Source organism: Microtus pennsylvanicus, chromosome 1 (genome assembly GCF_037038515.1).
Source record: "Microtus pennsylvanicus isolate mMicPen1 chromosome 1, mMicPen1.hap1, whole genome shotgun sequence".
NCBI classification, from domain to species: Eukaryota; Metazoa; Chordata; class Mammalia; order Rodentia; family Cricetidae; genus Microtus; species Microtus pennsylvanicus.
The window spans coordinates 23,363,446-23,381,018 of NC_134579.1; the positions used below are offsets into that span (position 1 = coordinate 23,363,446).

At 38.1% G+C, this 17,573-nt stretch overlaps 1 protein-coding gene across 3 annotated transcripts in view; it reads left to right on the plus strand.

Annotated features, from left to right (window-relative positions):
* Gabpa (GA binding protein transcription factor subunit alpha) overlaps positions 1–17,094 on the plus strand; it is a 29,213-nt gene extending 12,119 nt beyond the window's left edge. For 2 of the 3 annotated variants that reach the window (XM_075959133.1, XM_075959095.1), the window contains exons 6-10: positions 6,547–6,741; positions 9,968–10,021; positions 11,310–11,450; positions 11,669–11,861; positions 15,880–17,094. In XM_075959133.1, coding sequence (XP_075815248.1) covers positions 6,547–6,741; positions 9,968–10,021; positions 11,310–11,450; positions 11,669–11,861; positions 15,880–16,108 — 812 coding nt within the window. In that variant the 3' untranslated portion in view covers positions 16,109–17,094. The remainder of the gene's footprint in view (positions 1–6,546; positions 6,742–9,967; positions 10,022–11,309; positions 11,451–11,668; positions 11,862–15,879) is intronic. The other variant, XM_075959152.1, reaches the window with a different exon arrangement.
* The last annotated feature ends 479 nt before the right edge of the window (positions 17,095–17,573 follow it).

Genomic DNA, 17,573 nt, shown 5'->3' on the forward strand with positions numbered 1-17,573 from the left:
CATGACCTTTCTCAGAACGCAAACAAGAATGTCACAGGGATCAGAGTGCTCTGAAGAAAATGGGAGGGAGCATATTCTGAGAAACTATACAAACAGGATACATTCAAAACAAAGCTTAGACTTGGATGAACTAAAGGTACTTAGGCCATATCATATCAAGAGTTATTTCTGACATCGTAGAACTGGTTTTGGTCAGCGAAAGGGAAAACTAAAAAAAACAAATATTGCCTAGATGTCCCATAAGGCACATTGTGACTGAGAGAAAACAAGAACATATTTTTGTCATTTTACAGTAGTAATGTGGTTCAGATTAGCATAGATTATGTGGTTTATTTTGTAGTAAAAAGGAAGAGATGGGTGAAAACAGTGATAAGGTTGGCAGAGTGTAAAAATGGAGAGAGGATATTCAAGTACTGACCTAACTTTGAGAGCTTGAATGACTAGGGCAATAGTTTTTATACAAATTGGTTACATCTTCATTACAATGGAATGATACTGTTTACCAGGCACTGTGGTAAATTCTGGGCTAATGATGATATGCAAGAACATAGCATGCCTTTGACACCCCGAACCCTGTATAGGACTGGCCTAGCTTCTAGCTAGGCAAGCACTTGACATTTAAACTAGATTCCTAACAGCTAGGCATACCTTGAAAGTCTTTTGGAGGAAGTAGAGATGTCTGATACAATGATGTCTTGGGTGGGGGGTGTTGATAGCACTTGATTTTGAAATAAAGTATGTAATCATATTAGTGTAGCCTTAACATAGTTTTAAGAGCACAAACTCTCGGGATCGGTTTGTTTTTAAAAACATAAAAATGAAAGTCTTTGGAACAGTATGGACAAGAACACATTATTATTGGTTCCAAGACAACCTGTAGGGCAAGGGAAGGAGAAGGAAAACAAGAAAACATTAATGATGCCAGGTACAACGGCACACATCTTTAATCTTAGCACTCCAGTGGCAGAGGCAGGCAGATCTCTTTGAGTTCTGGGCCAGCCAGGCCTGCCTAGCAAGATCCTGTCTCCAAAATAAACCCTTATCAATGTACAGCTGAAGACAGGGAAATAACTATATGATATCACTGCTATTTAGGGAGAGTTATTAGGTGTTAAGACCCTTGAGATTCTTTTGAGAAAGTCAAAACTATGGAGTAGCATCAGTTTGATAATCATAGAATTATTGTTCAGATGGGTTTAAGTTAGATAGGCAACAACTGAGAAATAGAGAACATTCATTAGAATTTTTTTGAGGCAATATAGAAGAAAAACATTGGGGAGGCAAATTATACAGTTAGTACAATTGAAGAGTTGGTAGTGTGCCCTTACCACTGTTCCCTCAACAGTAGAACAACTTAACAGTATTCACATTGCATTAGGTATTTTATTTAGACATGATTGAAGTTACCTGTGTTCATATACATCCTTTATAAGTAAATGCTGCACTCTTTTGTAGGGGTCTTAGAGTCTGGGGAATTTGGTATCCCTGAGGAGTGGAGGCAGTTCCTTACTGTGACATGTAGAAATTTACTTTTGGCATGTGGAAGCTAGTGTGGATTTTTTTTTCTGACCTTTTTGCTAGCGAGTTAGGAATCACATGAGAGGAAATGCTGAGAAGGGAATGCTCTGAATAGAGTTTTTTTGCGGCATTTGCTGTATTTTCCACAAGACATCTTCAGTTATGGGAAGTAATACATGAAGATGACCATAGGTAGCATGATGATTGATTCGCTGTGGCGCAAGTCCTACCAAGAATATCATTTACTTAAAAGTACATTTAAAATACTTGAGATCGTCTTTGATGAGATTCTTCGTCATGAAATTTTTACCTACTAGGCAACTGTCTTAGGGTGTCTTTTGCTGTGAAGGGACACCCGACCATGGCAACTCCTACAAAGGAAAACACTTAATTGAGGTGCAAGGTTACAGTTCAGAGGTTCAGTCCACGGCAACCCAGGCTTCAACCTCACAGCTTCACGTACTGGCTTCTCTGTTCCATTCAGGGATACCGCTGACACACACACATTCAGTTACATTCAAAATACCATAGCAATCTTACAAATGAGTAGCATTTTCTCAGAAAACTATCATTTCAAACTTCTCTTTCTTTATCTACATGCAGTTCCCTGACAAATTTATTAATTCTAATCATCACTGGGATATAATTAACTATTTATAGCTATTTTAAACCTCTTTGAATTACTGACCCACATTGGGAAATCCCTTAAAGTTCACATTAATATAAAGTAGTTTTCTATCTTGACAGCAACTATCTTAATTCAGGTGGTTGTATATGTGAATATTTCTTAGAATTGCCCATTAAGCTAATCTGAAGATGAAATTAATAATTGTATACAAGTTAGAAATCTGTCAAAGAGATGGGCTATACAAAATATTAAAATAATAAAAAACAAATTCAAATATGTATTTTTCCTTTATGAAATATGGATATTGAAATGATAGCTAGGTTTGTATTCTTTTTTTAAAGTAATTTTTAAAAAGTCATGTTTTTGCCCTATACCAACATTCAATAACATATATGTAAATTCTTAAATATAAATAATATTCACACAAGAAAAGTATTAAAGATTGTGTCTTAACTGGCTGTCTGTCCAGTTCCATAGCTGTCTTCTCCACATTGGTAAACTCCTTTGTTTAACTTCTCTCACAGGTCTGATAGATAGAAAGAAAAGCTTCTCAGAAGCCAGTTCTGTCCAGCCTTCCTGACAGCAGTCCTGCTTTGTACTTTACTGTTTTTCTTCATCACTAATGCACCTTGTAGTGAATGAGAATTATCTGGCTTCTGTGTACAGCAGAGTTTGCTCTCTTTCATTTTGGTGACTTGGCTGGTGTGTGGTGTGTATATGGTTTGCTTTATTGTGTTCTTTGAGATAAAGTCTTCCTACGTCGCCTATATGCACTTTAGCTTGTGGTCATCCAGCCTAAGCCTATCCATTTACTGGAATTTCAGGCACTTGGCTTCACTTTCTGTTTTTACAAACTGCTTTGTAACTTTCGGCTAAGTTAGTCTAGTTATCTTAGGACTGCTCATTTGTTGTAGAACCTTGTTAGACAGCTTTTAGGGTTCCTAAGTTCAGGATTGTTTGTTTATAAGACAGTCTCATTCTAGCCCAGGCTATCCTAGAGTTCACCATCTAGCCCAGCTTGTCCTTGTCCTTGAAGTGGCCTTCCTGCTCAGCCTCTATAGTCTGTAGTTACGTAAGCTTATGTACATATCAAGACAGTCTTTCTCCTATTTTGATTAGCCATTAGTTCTCGTTCTCATGTCTGTCTGGAAGCAGTCTCCATATCTTCAGAGCTGTTGTCTTAGCCTTTTTCCAGTGTAGTGCAGAGTCCTCCATTTCCTGTTTTTGTAGCTTCAGCGTATTTTACTCCCATCTTTCATTCTGTTTATAGATTCTCTAGAAAGGGTTCCTTAAGATTTTTGGCGGTGGTGGCGCACACCTTTAATCCCAGCACTTGGGGGAGGCAGAGGCAGGTGGATCTCTGTGAGTTCGAGACCAGCCTGGTCTACAAGAGCTAGTTCCAGGACAGGCTCCAAAACCACAGAGAAACCCTGTCTCAAAAAACAAAAACAAAAACAAAAAAAAAAAAAAGAAGAAGAAGAAGAAGATTTTTGGCTTTACACTTTCAAACAATTCTTATTTTACTCAGATCTGCTTATGGTAGTGTATAGTACATTACTGTTGACAATTTCACTTTTGTGTTTGATGACCCCATTCCGTCATTGTTGCCATATAAAGCATTTAGAGGCCCCTTAATTCAAGTTTTGATTATTGTATCTTTTTTATCTGCTCTTTGTGTCTGGTGTTTATCTTGGTTTGATTATGGTGAGAGTCTTTTCCTTCATTGTGGTATGCATTAGTATGTATTCGTTGTAACGTGTTTTCTGTCTCTCTCTCTCCCTCCCTTCCTTCCTTCCTTCCTTCCTTCCTTCCTTCCTTCCTTCCTTCCTTCCTTCCTTCCTTCCTTCCTTTCTTTCTTTCTTTCTTTCTTTCTTTCTACAGGGTTTCTCTGTAGCTTTGGAGCCTGTCCTAGAACTAGCTCTTGTAGACCAGGCTGGCCTCGAGCTCATAAAGATTCACCTGTCTCTGCCTCCCAAGTGCTGGGATTAAAGATGTGTACCACCACTGCCGGGTTGTAATGTATATTCTTAAAAGAATAATCCCACCATATACATTAAATGAGTTCCCCCTGTCCTGCCTTTCTTGCTGCCTGGAGTTAGCACAACGTGAGCAGTACAAGTTTTGAAGGGAGGAATTCTTACTTTATCCTGGCGCAGCCATGTTTGGTCATAGTTTCTCTATACTGAGTCGGTTGGTTATTGCCCAGCTTACTGTGTCTAAGACCTAACCTCCCTCCCGCTCTCTGGCTGTGTCTGGGTTGGTTATTGCCCAGCTTACTGTGTCTAAGACCTAACCTCCCTCCCGCTCTCTGGCTGTGTCTGGGTTGCTGTGCTTGTGCATCTTTAAAAATGGCTTCTCTCTCACTTCACTGTTACCATTGAGAGAAAAGACAAATAGACAGCCAGTTCAGTAGATGAAACTGGGTGTCCTGATAGTGTTTGAGGAAAACAAGAGAAACTGTTTACTTTGCCTTACTTATCTTGATAGTTTCCTGTAAAATTTTACATAAAATGAGCTTGCTTTCTTAAATATTTTAAAGGGATGTATGGTTAGGGTAACTTGGCTAACTCCGCCATCTTATGTTGTTCTGAGGTGACATTCCAGGGCTGAACATTTGCTCTCTCAGCTCGTTTGTTGCCTTATATATCCCATTCCTTCATCGTCCCTCATCCCAGCTCCCGCCCTTTTTCTTTCCTTCCCTTCTCTTTTTTGACAATAATGGAGCTTGAACTCATCGATTCCTGGATGCTTGACAAGCACTCTACCATTGAGCTGTGTCCTCAGTCTTAAATTGCCCACGCTGGCCTTGAACTGTGAATGATCCTCCTGCCTCAAGCTCCCAGGTAACCAGGTTTATAGGTCTGCACTACCACGCTCATTGTCTGTTTTGTTCTTTTTTTTTTTTCTTTTATTTCTTCCTTCCTAATCTCCTTTCACCTGCGCCTTCTCTGTGCATTTCCTTGTTGTCTGGCCCTGTGCTTCTCACTTTTGTTCTCATTCCCTCCCTGGACCCTGCATTCAGCTGGTGCTGCATTTGGAAAACTCTTCTTTAGCCTTTGTTTTTGTTTTTTATTTTTTGGCCTACTGTGCTTCCAGTGACTGCTTCTTGTCTGAATTCAGACTTCCTGTGCTCAGAATGAGTCGTGCCATTTTGCTTCCCTCTGCATTCTTTTCCATGATTTTTTCTGCATTCTTCTGCATTTTTTTTAACCTGAGATGAGAGCTGACTGTTGGCTCGGCTGCCCTCAAGTCTCTGTAACAGTTGGGTTTTCAAGAGTGTTCCACCACACCAGTATCTTATAAAAATGGATTTGTCTTCATCCGTGTATATTATGGACTTGGTGGTAGATATTTTGTCTCCTGGGTATTGCTGTTTGGTTTTTGTGAGGATTTATTTATAGGCGTCTGGTTTTACCCTGAGTTGCTTTTTGTGTCTCTTTGTATATTCAGAGAAATCAAACTTTATTCCCATCTTTCTATACTTCTCTTCTTGCTTTCAATCCTGTTTATATTTACTATAGATTGTTCCTTGAAAAAAATCTTATTATTACTTCATATATTTTCTTACTGAATAACTTTTATTGGGCGAACACTGTTATTTGAGTAGGTAGTCATCTTCAAACATGAATGCCAGTGCCAAAATCAACTCAGCATCAAGTTCCCACAGATAACATTTTCTATTAGGTGCCAGAGATATAGTGACATAGTCTTTGCATGTACTGGCAATCTTTTTCTTCTGTTTGTAAATTCAGTTAGCTTATAAATACAAAAGTAGCAAAAAAGATGAAATAATTTGGGTATTCTTTGTGTAAAGTCAACAAATATCTATTCAAGGCACTGTATAGACAGTGAAGTCAGATTTACCAGACACAGTCTTTGGAGTTACAGCCTTGTTGCCAATGGGGAAGCAACTGAATATCATATCATAAGTGCCACCAAGGTAGCTAATCTTTTATTGGAAGGGATAGAGAAGGGGTGCATTGTGCGCAATTTGAAGAGTGACGACAGCTCCTTAGGATCCCATTTAATTTTTTTTAAGACACCAAACTATATAGTGCTACAAAATAATATTTTGAGCTTGGTCAGTACCCTCCATTATCTCCAAGATAATATACTTCAGTTGTCATCTGGCCCACCAGAGAACAATTTTATAGTTTGGTTTTTGTGATAAAATTCCAGACTAACTGATACAGAACCAAGTGACTCCTTTGGAAACAGATCGAGAACTTGGGAAAAAGTTAAGGAGAAAATGCAGCATCAGCATAAAAGTTGTTCTTCAGTTTGCTTCACTTGGGAAAAACATCTGTCTGGATTTCATATGTGTATATATGTGTATTGAGAAATGAACTGTAAATTTATCTAAGATGGAACTAGGCTAAAGGTAATATTTTTCTTTCTAGATCCTATACAGTGGTCCACAGACCAAGTCCTGCATTGGGTAGTTTGGGTAATGAAGGAGTTCAGCATGACTGATATAGACCTCACCACACTCAACATTTCGGGAAGAGAATTATGTAGTCTCAACCAAGAAGATTTTTTTCAGCGGGTCCCTCGGGGAGAAATTCTCTGGAGTCATCTGGAGCTTCTTCGAAAATGTATAAAATTAGACTTATTATCTATTTGCATTGTAACTAAAGCTTAATTTTATTTTTTTGTAACTATGTTTTTACTTTATTAATTGTTAATAAGCAAACATGTGCTATAGTAATTGACATTTATTGTTGCAAGTAGTGTGAAGAGTTTCTTTATCTCAATTCCTATAGTAACGCCATAAAGTATTACTTTCCTGATTTTTTTAGTTTTTCTGTGTGAGACTGAGGCTGTAAGATCCCTACAGAGTGTTGAACCTCTAGGGATTGTCCAAACTAAGACTCTAACTCAGGCTTATACCTTATTCCAAGGTCTCTCTTTTTGTTTTTCTTTTTGAGACAGGTGTTACTGTGTGCTAACCCTAATTATTAGGCTAGCCCTAATGCAGGAACCTCTTGTTGCAGTTTCCCACGGAGGTTATGATTAAGGGACTATGAGGAAAACTTGGAAACTGCCTGGCTGACTAAAGAGTTCAAATAAATGTGAACTTTTTGTTTAATCCATCCCATATGTTAATGACTTCTACGGTATCTCTTAAAACAATCTTAGCAGCCCACCTCCCTCACTGTTTTTTCTATCAGTAATGTTAGTCAGACCGCTCTTAGTTTTCAGTTTTTAAGTGGATAGATGCTGTTCTTTTTGTTGACATTAGGATGGAAATGCCATGACTCCTACTTTGTTCTGCTATACTGGTAGGGAAAGAGAGTCTTACACCACAGTTTGATGGTTAGCGTTTTCACCCAAGGGTCACTCTGATATTGAGTAAGAGATGAGCTCTGGAAAGAACCTCTGCTTGTTGCCTCTTAAGTGGAATCTCGTAGATGGTTTTTAAGTACTATTAAGAGATTGTATATCTGCCAGGCGGTGGTGGCGCACGCCTTTAATCCCAGCACTCTGGAGGCAGAGGCAGGCGGATCTCTGTGAGTTCGAGACCAGCCTGGTCTACAGAGCTAGTTCCAGGACAGGCTCCAAAGCCACAGAGAAACCCTGTCTCGAAAAACCAAAAAAAAAAAAAAAAAAAAAGAGAGAGAGAGAGAGAGAGAGAGATTGTATATCCATTGAGTGTATAGGGTTATTACCAGCTTCAGTTCTTATACACGAGTCAGTTGAATGTCTTGGTTGTGCTTTCATAGTCTCACCAGAATCATGTTCATTCAAACATTTTCTTGTTGGAATTCGTAAAGTAGTCTCTTCTGAAGTTGTGGTTTTCATAGTCTCTCCCAGATAGCATTCTTGTGCTTGTCACATTTTGATTCACCTGCTGTTTCTCAAACTGAAAAGTTATTACTCACTTGCTTTTCCTAGTCAGGAGGCAAGAGTCTTTTTATCCTTCTTTTTCCATACAGTAGAATGAGTTTTCTCAGAGAAGCTCTGCACTAGAGTTGTACAGCCTCAATAAATATCTCATAGAATTGCTTGCTTGTCCAGCATGGATCTTTGCTCTGCTCTTGTAAGGAAATGGCATTTGGTTTTTGAATCTAAGGCCTAGTTACAGAATGGGTACGATGATCTATAAGGCTGTTTCTGACAGATTATCTGTAGTTTTTAAATGTTCTTGGATTACTTCCCAACTGAGCAGAAAGAAGAAAGGCCTATAGTTTATTCGGAAAGGTAGTGTTTCCTGGGACAGAACTGCTGCTGAGCAGCCTGCCGCCTCGCCAGCCTTAGAGATCTCTTGTGACGCTGTCTAAAGAGAGAGGACTCCTTTTGTGCCTTGGTCACACCACTTGGCCCTCTTGAATGCAGTTCCCAAGTTAAAATTTCTTTCAGATTCTGTTATATTTGGTGAAGATAGAAAAATGTTTCAGAATATAAATTCTTCAGCATGCTTTTGATGTGAACATCTGTCTTGTCGCCAAAGACTATGGTCTTAAGGGAAAGGAACTGCTTCAGCTTTGTACCCTTAGGGTCTAATGTTTCCTCATAAGCCGCCCATGTCCCCCAGGACTTTGCTTCTAAACATTCTGTTTCCTTCATGCATGGCCAAGATTTGGGGAACTTTAGAGGAAATATTGTATTCACACGTCTTTATTAGATTAAGCATTCAAAAACCTGTCACTTTGTGTATTCTGCTTTCTGTCTTGAGAGTCTCTTAAAAACAATATCAAACTCAAGTCTGAGAAGGAAGGTTTTGGAAGCAAGTTTCCAGGCTGTCTAATGGCTCCTTTCTGATGTCTCCTTTAAGGCTGAGCCACTTTTGTTCATTTAGTAACAGATGGAATAATTTCAGTTTTAATAGCACTTTTCTTCATTGAATCTTTTAAAGTACTGAGGAAAAATCTACCACAAAGCTTTTAAGAGAGAATAAATAGTTCTGAGGTAGAATGTTCAGAACTAGAGGTCTGAAAAAAAATATAATACTCAATTTTCCAAAAAGTTAACTTTGTAGTGTGCGTCTTAAAAAGCTTTCTTTAACTACAGCCTTGTGTGCTGTATGAGATCTCACTTAGCTGGGAAGAATATCGGGGTCAAAATGTTACCTAAGCAGTGGTGATTACTAAGATCTAAACCCCTGTCTCTCTGAAGTTAGTCCTAAATAATTAATCCCTGAAACTTATGAGTCCCAAAGAAAATTCCACCTGGTGAGTAGGCTCCAGACCTTGTCTTAGTCTCCCAGCCCTTCTTTGCTCTTGTATCTCAGATTCTACCCTGGCAGTACATCCTTTAGAATCTTCTTGGGGACCCAATCTTAGAACTCACTCAGTCTCAGAATGATCACTGACAGGTTCAGTTTCAACAGACAGGCATAATTATGATCGGCATAGTTGTCTAAAGTGCTGGAAACTGGGATGTGTGCTTATGTCACAGGCTAAGAATGGCATTTGATCTGGGAAGAGTGACAGATTAGTGAATGGTTTTGTAGAGTATTATGTTCAGGTCTGTTAGTTCGAATTCTCTAAGGAACTGAACTGATAAACTGAACTCATGGTTAATTTGTAGCATTTAGGACAACTAAGGTTTTACTGAAAATTTAACTTCAGGAATGTTATAAATTTAAGGAAGGTTTATTCAAAAGTGAATGTTATAATTAAAACATCTCGAGAGTTTGGTGTTATCCTGCTAAGTTTCAGTTGTTTAATATATATCTTGATTGTTTGTCTTACTGGTTTTGGTTTTATTATGGGGATTTTTTTTTTTTAAAAAATTGTGTTTGCTAAACTCAGTTTTACTGGATTGGGAATTATATTTTTGGTTTTAAATGAAAATGAATTTCTTTTGTGTGTTTTTCAGATGTTTTGGCAAGCCAAGAACAACAGATGAACGAGATAGTTACAATTGACCAGCGTGAGTACTCATTCCCATACAATTTCCCCACTTATCAGTAAGAATGCTTCCTTATTAGCTAACTTCAGGGTAAAGATATCAACATAGCTTTCTGACCAACCTTTAGGTTCACAGAGGAATAAAGCACCATAGCTAACCTTTCAGTTATAAATTCACTTTTGAATAAACCTAACTTAAATTTATAATAGTTAAATTTTCAGTAAAACCTTAGTTCCCAAGTGCTACGAATTAACCATGTTTAAAATACTGCTTTCTTTTTTTTTTTTTTTTTTTTGCTTTTTCGAGACAGGGTTTCTCTGTGGTTTTGGAGCCTGTCCTGGAACTAGCTCTGTAGACCAGGCTGGTCTCGAACTCACAGAGATCCGCCTGCCTCTGCCTCTGCCTCCCAAGTGCTGGGATTAAAGGTGTGTGCCACCACTTTTCAATGTAAGACTTTGATTACAGCCGTGAGTTCAAGTAGACCAGGAATAGACCTGGGTGTTGGGTTTGCTTCCTAGAGATCCTGTTGTTCCCTCTCTAAATGAGAACTGATTACTCACAGCTACACTTTCAGAGGTTTTCCTTTATACCAGCTATGCTACCCTAAATCTTCTGTGCATTCTTGGGGCTTGTGGGTCTTTGATAAGGTGAGTTACTGTTTGACATTGTGATAGTTGCTTTGGTGATACTTGTTTCATTCATTTTCAGTGCTGAATAGCATATCTAAAATGCCACAAATGTTACCAGATTAGTAAGTTTAAGAAAAATCAGCAGCTTCCATTTCTACCTTTTCAGTCCCAATGAGTGCCAACTTTTCTCACATGCTTGTTAATTTATAGTCTTCTCATAGATTAATGTGAATTTTCAGTAGTCTCCATTTACACCATCTTTGAAACCATTTTTTAAAAAGATTTATTTATTATGTATACAACATTCTGTATGTCAGAAGAGGGCAACAGATCTCATTATAGGTATCTGGGAGGCACCATGTGGTTGTTGGGAATTGAACTCATGACCTTTGGAAGAATAGCTAGTGCTCTTAACCTCTGAGTCATCTCTCTAGCCCTGAAACCATTTTTATAAACAAATGTATTATGACTTTGAGAATGATTTTGCCATTTTAAGTTGTTATTTTGGATCAAGGAAGACTAGCTGTTCCTAAGTTAAGATTCCTGCAGTGGAGACCGTATGACTTTATTTTCTGCCTATGTCTGAAGTCTTTTCTTGACATAATTAGAGGGACATTAGTTTTATTGATTGCATTTACTTTTATTTCCTACAATAGAATGAAAATATGTTTTCCTTTTAGCTGTGCAAATTATCCCAGCATCAGTGCAGTCTGCTACACCAACTACAATCAAAGTTATAAACAGTAGTGCAAAGGCAGCCAAAGTGCAGAGGTCCCCAAGGATTTCGGGAGAAGATAGAAGCTCACCTGGAAATAGAACAGGTATTTTTGCATGGATTGAAATTATAAAAACTTGTCAAGGTAGACATATAAAAGTGTAAATATGGACTATCTCTCTGGCAAGTGTGTATGTAGTTAATAGTTCTAAAATGAGAAGTTTGTTTTTGCCTTGGCTCAGATTGAACCGGAGGACTTGTGTACTTCCTCTGACTTGTGGTAGATTCTAACGTGATGACCTGTGTTTATGCTTATGGATTTAGGAAACAATGGTCAGATCCAACTGTGGCAGTTTTTGTTAGAACTTCTCACTGACAAGGATGCTCGAGACTGTATTTCTTGGGTTGGTGATGAAGGCGAATTTAAGCTAAATCAACCTGAATTGGTTGCGCAAAAATGGGGACAGCGTAAAAACAAGCCTACAATGAACTATGAGAAACTCAGCCGTGCTTTACGGTAAGCATTTATGTTATTTGTTTTCCCCCAGTAGCAGACTCACCTAAAATGGAGCTTCTTGTTCTTGATATTACTGTTAAGTAATAAAAATAAAATCCTTTTTCTTAAGATAGTGGATTTGAACCAAGCAGTGGTGGTGCACGCCTTTAGTCCCAGCTCTTGGAAGGCAGAAGTAGGTGCATCTGTGAATTCAAGGCCAGCCCAGTCTTCAGAGTTCCAGGACAGCCAAGACTACACATAGAAACACTTCTTAAAAAACCAAAAAGAAAGAAAGGGGGGGGGGTGCATGCGTGCTTGGTTGGTTAATGGATAGCTCTGTGGATAAAGGTGTTCACCACAAGCCTGCGCAGCCAAGTTCCCTCTGGATTTATACAGTAGGAGAAAAGAGCCAGCTTCTGACACTCATACACATGTGAATATAGAATTGTCGCAGGTGTCTCCTTGGAAGATACTAATTAGCAGTCGAGGTCTCACTCAGACATTGTTGTCAATGTACTTAGTCTGATTCCTTGTTGGTAACCCACATATCACAGAACAGTGGTATTAATATCCTGTCCTATAAAACCAGATCCTTGAAGCATATACAGCTTGTTACAGTAATTTTGGGTAGTATTGACTATGAGAGATTATATTTAATAGGCATTGAATTCTGTTTCCCATGCAAGTAGAATTCCTTGTACTACCACAGTATAATTGTTAATCACTCTTCTCTTTTCCATTGGCTGAGCAGGACCTCAGTTGTCATAAGGACCAGGTTGCCAAGAAGATTCATTAACCACTAGAGGAATATCCATTATCTCCCCAACTCACTGCTAACTTAATTGGAGGATTGGGGATATAGGCCCAGTAATTATGATCCGTCCCTCTTACCTGCACTGTTACCATGGAAAGCATGGCAAGAAATATAAGCTTGTAGAATTTAGAGGCTTGTGATCATGGCAAGTATCACCTCTCTTTCGTCACACAAGTTCTTAAGCTGTCCCCAGGTGGGAGGATTAGTTGTTTGATCCTAAGGCATCTCTGCATCTGCAGCATCTGGGAGCTATCTCAATTTTTTAAAACTAGAACTTTTATGCATTATGTTAAAAATTACTTTTTAAAGAGTTTACTGGTAATTTTGAGGCACATAAAGATTTTTTTAAAAATTATAAGATAATTTGTTTTATGTAATTTCAAAGCATATAGTTTCCTGTTCAAAACTAACCTGCTTATTATTAATCTATAATATTTTTGTACTTTGTACTACAGAGATGCTATTTACATACTAAATTGAGTGTGTATTGTATCAAATATATGAATACTATCTTCTGTTATATGCATAGTTTTATCCTTTTACATCTGCATAAATCTGAATATCTCAAAGTGAAAATTGGAATTATTTTCCTTAAATACTATGAATACTCTAAATAGAAAGACCTCAACTACCTTGAGTTAGTGAGATTATGGGAGTGCTTCCACCCTTGGCCAGAGATGTACCCTGTTAAGTTACTAAGTAACTTTTCTTAGTAGATGACAAACAGAAATGTCTGAATGTTCACACACATACTCTAATATTCTAAGTCAGAATTCACCCATGTATCCACCAGCAGAAGAATGAGGAAGCTAGTTGTGATACATTTGAGTATTAAAGATGAATGGCTGCCACAAATGGTGATACCCTGATGTTCAGGAAGGGGTCTGAGTCCAAAGGACCATATGGAAAATATACATGTATGTGTGTGTGTGTGTGTATGTATGTGTGCGTGCATGCGCGCAAGTGTGCGTGCATTCACTTAATATAATTTGATAAACTAGGAAAAGCAAACACAGCATTTATGAATCTGCTTTTCAGAAACAAAATACAAAGCAGAGCAATGGAATTAGTGTCTTGGAGCAAGCTTGAGGTTAATCTTTAGAGCATGGATGGTTGGGAAGGACCAGAGGAGGCTCTAGGTATTGACAGACTCTATTATTAGACCTGAGTGATACTTTTCTAATCACTTCTGTGTTGTCTCTCTCATGTGATATAGTTCAAAATTTAAAGAGATATAAAAACTGGTTTCACGAAGGTAAGGGGGATAGCTATGAAGCCATGAGTAGGGAGTGAACAGATGCAGCGCATGCTGTCGTACGGTGCCTTGTGATGATACACTAGATTATTAAATGCAATATAGGCTCACGTGTCCACTTTTTTCTTTTAACACGAAACGATGATTGTACCCATTCTAATTACATTCTAGAAGGAGGGAACCACTTTATTTTTTCCTTTTCCCAAGTGTCTGTCATAAACCTGTATTTTTAAACTGCATGACAAGCAATTTGGTAGTTTATAAGCTGAGACTCAAATTCTTTGTTGATGTAAACTCTGCTGTACAAATTAGCTATAAACTCAGGTGCTTCTGTCTCCATAGAAAGTATAGTAAACCAGCCTACTAGAGTGGACTCGGGTCTGCTCTTCAATTGTTAGGGTTTCTGTTACTGTGAAGGAACATGGTGACCATGGCAATTTTTTAAATCCTATTTTAACTAATTAACATTTTTTTTCATTTGTTTTACATGCTGACCATTTCCCCTCACTATTCTCCCTCTCCACTCCCAGTCCCCCTCCCCTCCCCATTCCCAATCCCCTACCCACCCTGCCCCACTCCCACCCCGACCCCACCCCATCCACTCTTTCACTCATGCATGGGCTTGAACAAAAGCATGGCACATCAAGTTGATCTTGGTCCTCCCTCTGCATCAAGGCTGGGTGAGGTATCTAGTATGAGGAACAGGTTCCCAAAAGGACCACGGCAATTTTTATAAAGGAAAGCATTTAATTGGGGTGGCTAACTTATAGTTCAGGATTCAGCCCATTATCATCATGGTGAGAAATGGCATCGTGCAGACAGACATGGTGCTAGAGAGGGAGCTGAGACTCCTACATCTTGTAGGCAACAGAAAGCAGTCTCAAATATTGAGTGGCATCTTGAGCATATATGAGATCTCAAAGCCCACCCCCACAGTGACACTGTTCATTCAATAAGACCACACCTACTCCAACAAGGCCACATCTCCTAATAGTGCCACTATCTTTCCCCAAAGACTCTTTATGTATGAATGAATGAAAGTTCATATCTGTATTATATTAAATATATTAGATTTTATATAAAACTGTTACAAGGAGGGGCTGCTTATTCGTTCCAGCCACCTGGCTAGCTTAGCCCTGAAATAACCACACAGAAACTGTGTTAATTGAATCACTACTTGGCCCATTAGCTCTAACTTCTTACTGGCTAATTCTTACATATTAATTTAACCCATTTCTATTAATCTGTATATCACCACGAGGTCGTGGTCTACCAGCAAAGTCTCAACACATCTTTCTCCAGCGGCGGGTCCATGGCATCTCTCTGATTCTGCCTTCTTCCAGCATTCCATTTAATTTTCCTTGCCTAAGTTCTGCCCTATCAACAGGCCCAAAGCAGTTTCTTTATTAACCAATAAAAGCAACACAAAGACAGAAGGACCTCCTATGCCCATAAAAGAAAAGTGGATTTTTCAACCTGTAAATTTGTTATCTGGATTCTTACTAGCATAACTTTTATTAAGATTTAGCTGTGGTAGTCATTGTGTGCTAAGCACTTTATAAAGATCATTCCTTTACTCAGCAATGCGGTGAGGGTAAGTACTGTTTTAACTTCATTTTATAGATGAAGAATGAAGGATTAGAGGAAATAGGATGTTCCTGTGGTCACAGAGGCAGCAGGTCCAGGTGCGAGGCTTTGCAACTTGGTTTCGGGCTTAAAAGCCCTTGGTTAGATTCTTTTGCCATTTCCAAAACTTGTTTTTTTGTTTGTTTTTGTCTTCTCTTTAGTAATTATGGTGGTTTCTAAATCAATGTGTAACACAGTCATTAAAATCGTGTTTTAAAGTTTCATGTTATTAACTGTTGTGGTGGGCACAGAACTCTGTAGGCTTCTATTTGTAGAAAAGTCTAAAATATGAGACTTATAAACTTCATTTTCACAATGTCCTTATGTGGTTTCTCCTTTTAAAGGTATTATTATGATGGGGACATGATATGTAAAGTTCAAGGCAAGAGATTTGTATACAAATTTGTTTGTGACTTGAAGACTCTTATTGGATACAGTGCAGCAGAACTGAACCGCTTAGTCACAGAATGTGAACAGAAGAAACTTGCAAAGATGCAGCTCCATGGAATCGCCCAACCAGTCACAGCCGTAGCCCTGGCTGCTGCCTCTCTACAAACAGAAAAGGACAATTGAGATCTAGGACCTCCTAGAAATCTAAGGCTTTTCTTAAATATTTAGAGCAAGCTTTGCTCTAACATTTATTACTGAATTTGAATCTTATTTCTAGACTGTACAATCTGATGCATGATTTTTTTTATAAATATTTCATACTCTTGTGAATTTGGATCTTTTTACTTTGAGCATATATTTTAGAAAATGTGTTAAAGGATCTCCACGATGCCTGAAGTCTGAGAGCAGGTTCATCGTGGGGTAGTTTGCTAACAGTCAGGAAAGCTAAACTGGTCAGTATTAATGTCTAGCCCTACCAAAAACAGCCAGTAGCGTCTGAAGATGACAGTAAGGAAGTGTCTCTAGGAAACAGCCTGGTGTAACCGTTGCCGGAGTGAAGCTGTTTCCCCTCTGCTGCTTTACATAGAGCTGCCAAAAGGAAGTTCTCAGCTAAAGCATGTGTGCCTGTTTCATCTAATCAAGCAGAGCTAAGTGTTCATATAGAATAAAATTATATTGATAATTACTGAACTATCAGGTTATTAATTTATATATTTACAAGTAAAGAATAAGTTAACTGGCAGAAGAGCGTGTTAGATGAGACCGGTTTAAAGCCGGCTTAACTGAAGCCTTTACTAATGGTTCTCTGTATAGTTTATTATGTCAGGCCAAGGACTTAAATTATTTCGAGAAAGGCATTTAATTTTAAGAAACCAGCTATTGCAAAAAAATTCCAAAATAATACCATTCTTTGGATTTTAAAAAGTATACCTCAGTAAGAAAATAAAAATTTGGTTTAAACTTCTTTTTTTTTAAAACTAATCTATAGTATCAGATTATTGTGCAACACCATTTATGTATTCATTTCTGTGTTTCTGATAAAATGAAGACTTTAGATCAGACAAAAGTACTTAACTTTGAAAATGTTAGTAAATTACTTGTGAATAGTTATAAATGGATTTGGCTTGGCGCTGTAGGAGATCTTTAAATAAACTTCCCCACTTGTTTCATTTGTTTTCCTTTTGAATATTTCATATGTGTCTCTAAAATATTATATATATGGCCAGCTAATCACTTTCTGCATGTATGAAGACATAAAGATATTCAAAAGGGATACTATTATTTCTAAAATCTTTAAATAAATCTTATATGAGATGCCTTACTGCTTGCTAACACTAAGAAGAAAATGCTAGAAAAATCTTTTGTTTTAAAGTACTGTACATAAATCATGATATGAGAGACTAGCAAATAGGTGTTCATAGCAGAAAGGTGTTCCTCAGAACAGTATAAAGGCTGCCTTATACACCTCTCATTTTATTCTTTCGATTCATGCCCTGAAATGACTTTAGAAGAACCCATTTGATGTTGGCTAGTACGTAAAGCACCTGTGATTGCAGCCTGATGGTATTGCTGAGACTAAGCAGTGACTTGGAGTATAAGGGACAAGAAAGAAGGATCGTTTACCTCCTACATCTTAATTTCCACTGCT